Source organism: Leptodactylus fuscus, chromosome 11 (genome assembly GCF_031893055.1).
Source record: "Leptodactylus fuscus isolate aLepFus1 chromosome 11, aLepFus1.hap2, whole genome shotgun sequence".
NCBI classification, from domain to species: Eukaryota; Metazoa; Chordata; class Amphibia; order Anura; family Leptodactylidae; genus Leptodactylus; species Leptodactylus fuscus.
In genome coordinates this window covers 47,773,439-47,785,828 of record NC_134275.1, presented here as the reverse complement: position 1 = coordinate 47,785,828, position 12,390 = coordinate 47,773,439, and the positions used below count along the sequence as shown (strand labels likewise).

The 12,390-nt window shown below is 41.7% G+C and overlaps 1 protein-coding gene across 4 annotated transcripts in view; it reads right to left on the bottom strand.

Moving 5' to 3' along the window:
- The window catches only part of PNPLA7 (patatin like domain 7, lysophospholipase), a 104,566-nt gene that overhangs the window by 70,524 nt on the left and 21,652 nt on the right, over positions 1 to 12,390 (bottom strand). For 3 of the 4 annotated variants that reach the window (XM_075259111.1, XM_075259110.1, XM_075259113.1), the window contains 5 exons: positions 9,578 to 9,658; positions 5,992 to 6,120; positions 4,878 to 4,958; positions 3,605 to 3,770; positions 529 to 612 (listed from right to left, as the gene is read on the bottom strand). In XM_075259111.1, coding sequence (XP_075115212.1) covers positions 529 to 612; positions 3,605 to 3,770; positions 4,878 to 4,958; positions 5,992 to 6,120; positions 9,578 to 9,658 — 541 coding nt within the window. The remainder of the gene's footprint in view (positions 1 to 528; positions 613 to 3,604; positions 3,771 to 4,877; positions 4,959 to 5,991; positions 6,121 to 9,577; positions 9,659 to 12,390) is intronic. The other variant, XM_075259112.1, reaches the window with a different exon arrangement.

Sequence of the window (12,390 nt, the reverse complement as noted above, 5' to 3'; positions counted from 1 at the left end):
CAAAATGGAGTCGGAATCCACAGCAAGAACAAGCAGGATGCTTATTTTCTTAGCATCTTACTCATATGCCTCCCATTGAAAACAATGGGAAGCAGAATCAGGTAGGAATCCCTTAAAAAGATGCAGCAGCAGATTCAAACATGTGAATGGGCCCCAAGGATAGCAAAGCTTAGTAGCTGCAATATATCAGTATCTTCCAGCAGACTCTTCCTACCCCTTAAGGCTCGTTCACACGGGACAAGAGGGGGCGGATTTTGGTGCTGAATCCTCCTCAAAATCTGCCCCCTCACAAGAGAGGTCTATGCAGACTGCTAGCGCTCTTTTTTTTCCGCATCTGTCTTTAGGGTGAAGGGTAAGGAAGACTCCCCTATACACCTAAGATGGTCAGTCAATATATAAATATTCAGGTAACGTGTACGAGCAGCAAAGAAATAAAGTTTGGTTTTTAACTTGATAGTACAACAAAACATCAAGCAAAGTAAATGTTCATAGAGCCAATTGATCACTAAATCTATGCTGTTCTATTACCTGGGATTTCTGCAAGACTGGATGAAGAACGACTTCTGCGATGACCTGTGCTAGAACCGTCAGTTGCGGTAAATTTGCTGGGGTCTGAGTACAGAAATAATTAGTGAGAAAACCAATGTAATTGGATAAATATAATGTTTAAGACGGATATCACTAGCACCAACTTTATTTCTGCTGCAAGATTAAAAGGGTTTCTAGACAAATAAACATAACTAACCGCTCCTACACAATTTACTTTGTGACAGACCTTAGAAGAGGTTCGAGGCATCAATGTATTGTCCCCATACCTGGGGAACTGTAGTAAAGCTCTGTATCCCAGCTCGACCAAAGGTCTACGGACATGGGCTGAGCATCTTACTGATCTACAGTGCTCAAAATTCAGGACAGCACACAGGGTTGAGTTGGGATGCAGAGATGTAAGATGGATGCTCAGAAATAGAGACGGTACACTAACACCACCAGGACAGCGCTTCAATACCCAGTAATAAGTGGTGGACCTGTGAGTGCAGCACATTTTAGGACCTTAGACACACTGGCCCAGATTTACAATTGTGCTTACAATTTAGGCATGGCACACAGTTGGCACAGTGTAGCACGTTAGTTTAGGCTAAAATGTTTCAACTTGCTAGACAAGTGGACATTGATTTTCAAAAAGAGCGTGCACGGCTTAAAAGCACCACGATGCACCAAAATTATGTTGCAAAAATTCTGGCTCAAAGTAAAACAACTATGAGGTGGTATAAAGAGTCTAAAGACACATCAGACTTATCATCCAGGATCAGCCTCTGTGATAAATCTGACGTATTGTCAGACTGTCTACATTTACAGTATATTACTATGTCTGTACCAGAGTAACTATTGCATTGTTCAACTCCACTGCCTTAAAAACGCAAGGTTAAAGATTTATTCTCTAGAATGCAATAATAAGCAATAAATACCTGATCAAGGAGAGCCCAACTGTGTGGAACCCCATTGTTTGGGAGAGCAGAGGCCCCATGTCCTCTGTATGAAGACGGCAGTAGTGCACATACCTCACATCTCTCTGTTCTCATTCATTTTATCAGGGGAAAGTTGCCAACTTAGGAAAACACCTCTAAAAGGGTTATCTACTTTCTAATATTTATGGCTTATCCTTAAATTAGGCCATAAATATTAGATCTGCGGGGTTCGACAGCTGGTAGCCCCATAGATTAGCTATTATAGGACAAGCTCTGCTGCTTACCTGACGTACAAACTGTATCAGCAGCTTTAGGTACTGTAGTACTGAAGTCTATGGGACAGCAGTGCCGTACCTAAAGCTGCTGCTGCTGCTACTTGCTATGGCAAGTAAGAAGCACAACTCCAAACATGTAAACATTACCATGAGCCATGCCGTCCTGTATCAGCTGATCTACGTGGGTCACAGCTGTTGGATCCCACAGATCTATTCATCAAATATCAAAGATAGATCAACAATATTAGAAAATAGATAACCCTTTTAAGTTTCAGCACTTACAGAATTTTGTGATCTAAGTCAATAACAGACCCCTGGCCTCACCCACCATACTTCCAGGTAACTTGCTGCATGCTTTCTGCTCACACTTGATAATGCAGTGTTACACATGTTCATTCCGTATCTATTAATATCTCATCGTGTCACACTTCCACAACACTTGCTATCACACTGATAGAATTTAATGAGTTGCACATCTTGTCAGAGGATGTTGTACCAGAGGCAGACTCCAAAAAAAGAGAAACTTTGGACTGCATAGGTCAATATTATTGCGATACAAGTACTGTGGTCCTGAATATCAAACATGTGGGAAAAAATTGCAAGCATGCTCTCCAGAGTCAGCAAAGACAAGAAAAAAAATTTGATTGGTTTAATAAAATGATTTAGTATATGGGAGTGAGACAGAAAAAGTAGATTGTGAGGCCACTGGGGTGAAAGTCTACAGCACGACAGGATACTGCAATAAAGTATCAAGAAATACTAATAAAATTAAAGTTTGGGGGTGTTTGGTTTGTTTGTTTTTTAAAGGTCTATCCTTATAATATTCCATAAGTATCTGATCAGTGGGGGTCTGCAACTAGGTAAGTGGTTCAGCACTGCATCCAATCCCTGTACTATATAATGCACTTTGCTGGAAGCAGACAACCCTGTGTATTGCATAGGAGCTGGGAATGGACACCAGTGGGCACTGAGCTGCAGTAATGTTGTCCAGTCACTACATATACTGTATAGTATAGGGATCAGTGGCGGCCCTGAACAAGCCATAAATAAATAAATACATATTTTATATATATATATATATATATATATATATATATATATATATATATATATATATATATATCTAAAAATACTGGAAAACTCCTTTAAAGTAGAAATGTGAACTGTATACAAGTAGATCTTATGTTTTCTTTTCTTATCCCGGAGTTCATGAAAATCATATTGCTTTACACATGGCATTACATACAAAGCTACAGCTCCACTCTGTGACAGTATAATGTTACTACAGGATAATAATATTACTATGGGTCCAATACACATCAGACCTAACAAAAAAACGAAACTAAAATTCTGTATAAAAATATAAAATGGCCAACTGACCCCAAGAAGCTTTCACCAGGTGTCTGACTACTGTTAATTGAAATGCATGAAGTCGCAGACACGCGGTGCAGCTGGAAATATCACCATGCCCTATGGGTTGCAGTTTAAACCAAGGGCAGAAGTATAGCAAATGGAAATGGCTCATAAAACATGCAGTGCAGCAATTCATTTTTCCATAGGAAGCTAAAACAAAATCTGCAATGTGTGAAGCAGATCTGGGTATACCAGGCAGGTTATTTGCATACAATGGGGTCCAACAGCTCAGATCCTGCTGATAAAGAAAATGAGGGATCGTTATCCGCTATTCAGAAAGCTCCCTTCAAAACAGGGGACAAAACCTCACCGTTTCACTGATCAGTGGGAATCTCAGCAGTTGGACTCCACCAATCTACAAGTTATGTGCCATCCTGTGAATTGCCCAGATGGGAAGACTCCTTTAACGCTTGCAAGCCACTGAGCTCCAATACAGATACCTGCACTCACCTATGATCCCTGGATCTTGATCTGGCTGAAACTCAGCAGGCTTCTCAGTCCGGTCCAAATGTTCATCTTCTGCTGACATATTGGACATCTGTCTTCTGACGCCCTTACTGCTTCCAGTGCCTGAGGTCAGGCTGGCTACTGACAATAGAGGAATTGCCTGGCTCTCCTGGTAAACACATTAAATTCACCAAATACATTCATATGAGTGCATGGTTTGTCAACTCGTCTCCATTAAAGCAGAAATCACCAAATATTTGTATTAGCTCAAATATGTCTACAACAGAGAGAACTACAGCTTGCTGGCATGCATAATCCTGCCACTCTCCTGCTTCTTACGAGCTTCTATAAAGCAATGTCCTCTGCTGTATTGTACTCCGAAAGAGATATGCTAGTCATACATTAAGAGAGATCTGAAACAAGAGCCCATCCAGGCTGACAACCATCGACCTGAACAATGTATGATGCTAATATATAACAATGCCATTACTAGGATCACTTCCTTTACTAGTAGGAATGAAATAACCACGGGCAGGGGTGAGGAAAACTTTGAACACCCCCAGCGCCATTGGAAGGACTTAGATTGTTCTTAGAAATAACTAAGACCTGTCACTGTAGTAACAGATGGCAGAAGGACTGCATGCTACAAAATGTACATGACAAATCTGCAGCGTGAAAAAATGAAAAAAGTCAAGGAAAAACTCAGAAGTGGAGCAAACTAGAGAGTAGGTGCGAGGCAGCAGAACCGAAATGCAATTGATCTGTAGAATCATGTGAAGTTGCTCATTAGCTGTAATACCATTGTTAGTGGAAACTCCAAGTACAGGATGGAGATTTGGAGGAAATGTGAACATATGTTTGGCCAGACACAACGTCTATTTGTGGAGCTTTAATTGGCTGTTTGTTCATTTTTAGAGCCGGCAAGGGAAGGATTTGCAGAAAAGTGAGACAGATGAGAGATAAATGGAGCGCAGTTAGTCAACTAATTTCAACTATGTGAGAGAAAAGGTTGTAAATCACAGGTAGGATCACATAGGGACACAAAGGCCTCCTCGCTATAGGATATTTACACACTGAAACATGGTGGTCTCATTTACATCTGCCATTAGTACAACAGTGCGTCACAACATCAGGATGATTACTAGTATTAAAATAAGAAGGTAGGGAAAAGGTCTAAAATTCCCCCCAAGATGGCACCTGTTATTATCCCACCTCACCAACCTGCTATAACTGAGCCAGAAGGCCACAGTCCCAGTATCTTACAATGGCTACTTACCGAGTTAAACAGCTCTGTAGTCAATCCAAGGTAATTATGAAGAGCCAAAAATGTCACTCGCTGCAGCCTGACCATGATGATCTGGGTAAAGGGGAAAAAGCGAATGATCACTCAGAGTTTGATGAAACTAAAACACAGAAAAGAATTTCTTTATAGAAACGCAGATCTCTAAATATAATACAAGAAGATCCCCACAAAATTAACAGTGATTTATCTCTATAAGGTTATGGTTACATTTATTATACGATATAGGGGTCATCTAGTCTTAAGGCCTGACCTTAGGTTAGGACACGAATATCAAATGGTGGTGACTTGAGATTCACACCCACACATCTGTTTGAAGAAGTCATGATACTCAAGAAAGTGCTGCAGCCTCTTCAGTCTTTACATTGCTCCAGACACTCTTCATACTTCTAATAGCAGCGCTATATCAGGGCACAACAGCTTTACCTCATTCACTTCTGAGACAAAGTTGAAGTACCGTGCACTGCTGCGCCCTGCTTGCTCTGTTGTACACATGGGGAGATTTATCAATCACCAACCACCACTTTTATAGAGTGAAAAAGTGAAGGGGGGGGGGGGGATCCCAAACCTTGTTTCCAGAGACCTTTTTACACCTCCCCTGCTACATCCCCTTTTAGACCCGGACAGATTTGTCATAATTTCTGCCAGTTTTCTGGCAAAATCATACATCAAATCTAAACCAGCTAAGATGTGGCATAATGTACAACATCCCACTGTTCCTCACCATAAATCAATCGAATCCATTGATGCAGATGTTGTGACCAGGACTGGTGTACAAAACACTGGTCTTGGTAAAGCCCACCCACAGTATCTGTAGCACAGAGTGATTTGAGAGAGTGGATCGGGGAGGGGGGGGGGCTGCCAAGCGTTAGACCCTCAACCTTCTAGTATTGATAATCTTTACTAAGGAAAGGCGATTCATTTTTAAAAGGCTGGATAATAATTTAAAATCACAGAAAAATTCTGTAAACCTCTCCTGGGGTTTACATGGGGGATTACATTTTTGTAATCATAAAAGCGCACAGTTACATGCCGATTACCTGTCACTTGCGACACCTACTGAGAGAATAATCTAAGGTGTAGCAATTACCTGCACCACTCTGACCAGTGTCTCTGGATATTTGGCAAACACGTCTTGAAAGGCATTTGCTGGAAGGCGCAAGATGGTGGATGCTGTGGCAGCCCTGGCTGATACGGTCTTGTAAGGTGCTGGATGTCCCTGTAGTAAAAGAAAGAATCGACTCAGCAGTAATAGCTAGAGGTCCAGGTACCTAGTGTGTATGTGTCTCTATCTATTACAGCACAGCCCATTACTGTACATAGGGGATAGGTGCTGACTACTGAAAACCCTGGCCATCCAAAAACTGGGGGTCCCTGAGCCCCAAGTGTAAATAAAACACTACTGTGCAGGAGGAGTGATCATCACTTCATTAGTTTCTTTGAGACTGGTGACGTGCTATACTCCACTATCTCCATCTGTCCTACAGAAGTGAATGAAATAGTGGTCACACCCCATGTTTGGGATCACTGAGACCACCCCCTTTAAAAAGAAATGTTGCTGGTGCTTGATAATCTTTTCCTAGTTATACAATAAAATGTCTGAAGACATTATAGAAAAGGATTTAAACAGAAGCATCTTAATAAAGTTATTACAAACCAGCCACCAACTAGTTCTTAAATCAAAGGCAAATCGAGCCTCAATGGCCGTCCCCCACCCATCGACACACAATATTAACCTACAATAAAAGACACACTTCTTGGAAATTGAGAAAAATGATTTTTCTCAGGGCAAACAAATTGATAATTTAGCAGGCATCTTGTAAGCGGAGGGCTTCAATCCTTGTGGAATTGGCTCTGCTAATACTGCGAGGAATAGTAATCATCTTGCTCTCCTTCCCCAATTGCATTTATTATTTCTTGAAGAAAAACACAGCCGACAAATATCCCAGGGGTAAGAATAACCAGAGAGATCACAGAGCGTATGAATACATTTTCTCAGCTTTGCACAATCTGGGGTCGGGTCCTGCGATGTGCGGTGTGACAGGCGATCACTCATTCTAGTATGTAATACAATTGTTACCAAATGAAGGAGCAAGGAGGAAACAATATTTGTTGTGTTGTCTGAGTGAAGGCAGTTGTGTAACATTGTGTCTGCACAACTGGATACAAGAAACCAAGGTAATGTTGTTAAATAAGAGCAAGAGCGTAACTATGACCATGTTCAGACCGTATGACTGATCTCCACTATGTGCATACTGCTAGGAGAAAAGAAAAAAAAACAAAACACAAACAGCTTTCATAGCAATTATTAAAATGTGCCAAAATGGATACCCATATTACATGAATAATTTAGGCATTCTAGACCTATATATAACCACACAGAACTCCGCTCCAGCCTGAATATTAACACCTGTTAAGCTTGTCTGTCGGTGCACAGTATTACAAGCAAGTATTCCTCAGAGTATACAGAGTAAGGAGAGAGATCTATAGTATTAAACACATTAATAAATAGATAGAACATCCATATTCCTCCCCCATACATACACCACTAATGCACAGCGGTCTCCACTAAAGGCTTAGGGTCAGTTCACACGTGAAAACCGCCTAGCTTATTTGTGCGAGGTAAAAAACCTCGAGGAGTTTTTTTGACGCTGTTTTTTTGCATTCCACGCGGTTTTTGACGAGGTTTTTGACGCGGTTTTCGCTAGCGGTTTTCGCTAGGGTTTTTTTTCCTATATGTGCTATAGAAACTGCAGGCGAAAACCGCGCGGTTTTTTGCAAAAAAACGCGCGGTTTTGTGTGCAAAAAAACGCGCGGTTTTTTACCGCGCGGTTTTCGCCTCCCATTCACTTCTATGCAATTCTTCAGGCGTTTTCCGCCTGAAGAAAGGTCATGTCGCTTCTTCAGGCGGAAAACGCTAGGAGGAAAAAAAAAGCTAGTGGTCTACATAGACCACCATGTTAAAGGAGAGGTTTTTGAAGCGAATTCCGCTGTCAAAAACCTCCCCTTTGCCCACGTGTGAACTAGCCCTTAGTCACACAAACGGCCACTTTAAAAATAATAAAAGTCTATGAATGTATTAACAAATCCGTAAACACAGGGGAACAAGATGTAGGGCATATCCTATTTCTGAACATTTTTCAGCAAACACTATGAAGACTGATGCCACCTGTATGCAAATCTGTCTTGAGAAAACCATTTCATCCATTTTTCATGGTCTTGTGAAGAAGGCCATAGCATATTCCAGGAAAAGCTCCCGGTGACACAGGAGAGTATCCACAAAGCTTATATAGCCTGAGAGAAACCAGGGTAATATAGAGCAAATATAGCATGGTGTAGACTATACTACTCCAGAGAATCACGTACATTAAGCACTTATGACTTGCAGCATGTTCTCTCTTTACAACAAGGACCATTGAGCACATACTCTACTGCATGTCCATTCTATGTAGAGCTGTTCTGCCCCACATGCTAAGGGGAGATCACTAACATGATCCGAAAATGTCAAGCTGCTGAAGTGCTTACAGCTAAAGGGGTGTTAATAGGTCAGGTGGATTGCAAACATCTGACAGCCCCCACAGTCCCCCAGTGCAAGAATTGAGTGAAAAAGAGGTTGGCCTTCTGGATTTCAACATGCCTGAATTTTTTGCTACCATTAGAGATAACCTGCCACCAAAAGAGTCCAACAGCGGCAAATTCCTCTTACCCTAAAGACATTGCCCGAAGTTTATAAGAAATCTAGCATAGAAGATGTTGGACAAACAAATGAATACTGGGAATGTCTATACATCACGGCTGAGAAAAGCTACAATGTCATGTGTGGCAAAGCTTTTATTGAGGCTAAGGCCCCACTGACGGAAACACCTCACAAAGAGCTGTGGGAACAACCGCGGTGGGAACGTATCGTGGTTCTTCCCACAGCGCTTTGAACAGAAAGTTCTGAGTTTTCCTCCGTGGACTTTTTGTTACCATTATATTTACAGGAAAGCCGCCGGTGCTTCCGTAGATATAATTAACATGCTGCGATTTCCAAAACCACTGGTTTTGGAAGTTGCAACGTGTTCACGCTGTGGATTTTAACGCAAAGTGGGCATGGGATTCACATTAATCCCATCCACTTTGTGGTTAATGTGAACCACCATGATTGAAAAATCGTGGTGTATCCGGCCCGTGGGGCCCCGGCCTAAAAGGGGCTACCTGGTGTCTACTTTTGAGGGCTTATCCTTAGGTTAGGATATCAATAGTAGATCAATGGGGGTCTGACTCCCAGGACACCTGCAGATCAGCTGTAGCAGGAAATGCTTATATCCAAGAAGCTTCTGCCGCTCAGTTGCTGTACAATCTGCAGTGCTGCCCTACTGAAGTCTATGGGGCAGTGCTATAGTACCTACACCTGCTGCTACAGTGAGTATAGAGAGTTAGCAGCATGGCTCTTGGAATATAACTATTACTGAGAACTGCACTACCCTGGTACAGCTGATCGGCGGGAGTACAGGGTGTCAGACCTCCACATGTAATGTTGATGGCTTATCCTAAAGCTGGGCCATCAACTGTAGAACCCAGATAATCACCCCTTTAAGTACCATTAGTGTCAGAGCTATAATTTGCTTTGCATAGTGGCTAATAAAGGATTTCCTCTGATCTTGAATATAAAGTAGTGGAAGAGTTGGACTCACTGTGATGACATCTAGGATACTGAGCAGACTGTGAACACTGTCTCCAGCCAAAACTTCTTTCACCACCATCTCATTCCCATCCTGGAAAGTAAGAAAGAAAAACACTAAATACATATGTAGGTCACACAAACAGGTCTCACAGACTACCCAGAGCGACTCCAAAGGAATTCTCCTACAAATTCCCAGCACTACATCTACATAGTGACCTGTACACTGAACAAAATCTATTGTCATCAGTGTAAAGTAGTCCATATATATTATATACATGCCAGCTGAATACTCTCCCCGACTCTGCCAGAACAAGGCGAAAGCCTGACAGTAACTTATTTCCCTAAAAGTCAAATGAGGTAAAAAAGTGAGATGCAACTTCCCAATCCTTATCTCCCCCAAAAATTAGGAGGATACCATACACATTAGATGGTTGGCCAGTTGCTATAAAATTTGTTGGTTTGACTGACATCTAATGTGTATGGCCAATTTTAGAAGATTGAATTGCTCACAGGAAATTCAAGCAGGGATTCAATGAGCTGACAAGTCATTGTTCAAAGTACAGATATCCTAGAAATAAGTGCAGTACCCAGCAAATAATAACCCTTGGGACAAGTCATCAATATCTGATCAGTGAAGGTCTGACAACCAGGAACACCACGATCTGCGATTGTCAGCCATAATACTGGAAAGCTGGAAGCAGATGGCTGTTCGCCATGTGGTTGTCGTGATGAATTACTGCGTGATGCGAGATTCTAGGGGTATTTGAATATATGGTTATTGAACCTTGTCTGGTTAGTGACTGGATATATTCCCAATGGAATAGTCATGGTACTAAACAGTTGTATTATATACATTCCCTGTGAAGTATCATAATTTTGTCTGTCATAGGGTTTCAGTATGATATTTCTACCTGTCATTCGTGATCTGATATATAATCACAATTCCATTGAAATTGGGATGTTGTGTAAAACATAAATAACAGAATTCGATGATTTGCAAATCCTTTTCAAGCTGTATTCAATTGAATACACTACAAAGACAAGATATTTAATGTTTAACCCCTTCCCGACATGCGCCGTAATAGTACGGCGCATGTTGGGTCTGTAACTATGGGGACCGCCCGGGAGTCGGGCGGCCGCCATAGCCACTGGGTGTCTACTGCTTTAAGCAGTAGACAACCGGCTCTAATGCCTCCGATCGGTCCCTGGACCGATCGGAGGCATTAACTCCTCTGGCGCCGCGGTCAAAGGTGCCATTTTCCCGGCGGCGCATGGGCGCCGCCATTTTGGCCGGGATCGCCGGCTCCTGGAGCATGCTCCAGGGCTGACGTCCCGTTGCCATGACAGCCGGGAGCCTTGTACAGGCTCCCAGAATTGTCTGCAAATCCTCTCTTTTGCAGGCTGGTCTATGCAGCCTGCAAAAGAAAGGATGCTTTTTTGCAATGCATTGCAATGCATTAGCATTGTAATGCATTGCATTAGTGATCAGACCCCCTGGGGTTCAACACCCCTAGGGGGTCTAATAAATGAAAATAAAAAATAAAAAAAAAAGTTAAAAAAAAATATAAAAAAATATAAAAAGAATTAAAAGTTCAAATCACCCCCCTTTCCCTAGAACACACATAAAAGTAGTTAAAAACTGTGAAACATACATGTTAGGTATCCCCGCGTCCGAAATCGCCCGCTCTACAAATCTATAAAAATATTTTTCCTGTTCGGTAAACGCCGTAGCGGGAAAAATAGTCAAAAGTGCCAAACCGCCGTTTTTTTCACTGTTTTGATTGTGATAAAAATTTGAATAAAAAGTGATCAAAGCAATAACATTTCCCGAAAATGGTAGAACTAAAAAGTACACCCGGCCCCGCAAAAAAAGACGCCCTATACATCCCCGTACACTTACGTATAAAAAAGTTACGGCCGTCGGAATATGGCGACTTTTAGAAAAAAAAATTTTTAACACAGTTTTGGAATTTTTTTTTTAGGGGTCAAAATGTAAATAAAACCATATAAATTTGGTATCCCTGGAACCGTACCGAAACACAGAATATAGGGGACATGTCATTTTGGCTGCACAGTGAATGCCGTAAAACCAAAGTCGCACAAATGCATTTTTTCTTCAAATCCACCCCATTCTGAATTTTTTACCTGCTTCCCAGTACATTATACAGTATAAAATAATTAATGGTAGCATCATGAAGAAAAATTTGTCCCGCAAAAATTAAGACCTCATATGGCTCTGGGAGCGGAGAAATAAAAAAGTTATGGGGTTTAGAAGGAGGGGAGTCAAAAACGAAAATAACAAAATGCCATCGGCGGGAAGGGGTTAAATAGACTTCAAATAAATAAACTTTGTTTTTGCAAATATTCACTCATTTTCCAAAAACGCTGGGACGGGGTTCTGTTTACCACTGTGTTATATCACCTCTCTTTTTAACCGCACTCAATAAGCATTTGGGGACTGAGGACACAAATTGTTGAAGCTTTGTAGGTGGAATTCTTCCTATTCTGGCTTGATGTACATTTTCAGTTGCTCAACAGTCCGGGGTCTCCATTGTCGCATTTTGCATTTCATAATGCACCACACAATTTCAATGGGAGACCGGTGTGGACTGCAGGAAGGCCAGTCTAGTACCCGCATTCTTTTACTACAAAGTCACGCTGTTGTAACAAAGAAAGTAGCTTGGCGTTGTCTTGATGAAATAAGCAGGGGCATCCCTGAAAAAGACGTTGCTTGGATGGCAGAATATGTTGCTTCAAAACCTGTATGTACCTTTCAGCATTAATGGTGCCTTCACAGACGTGCAAGTTACCCATGGCATGGGC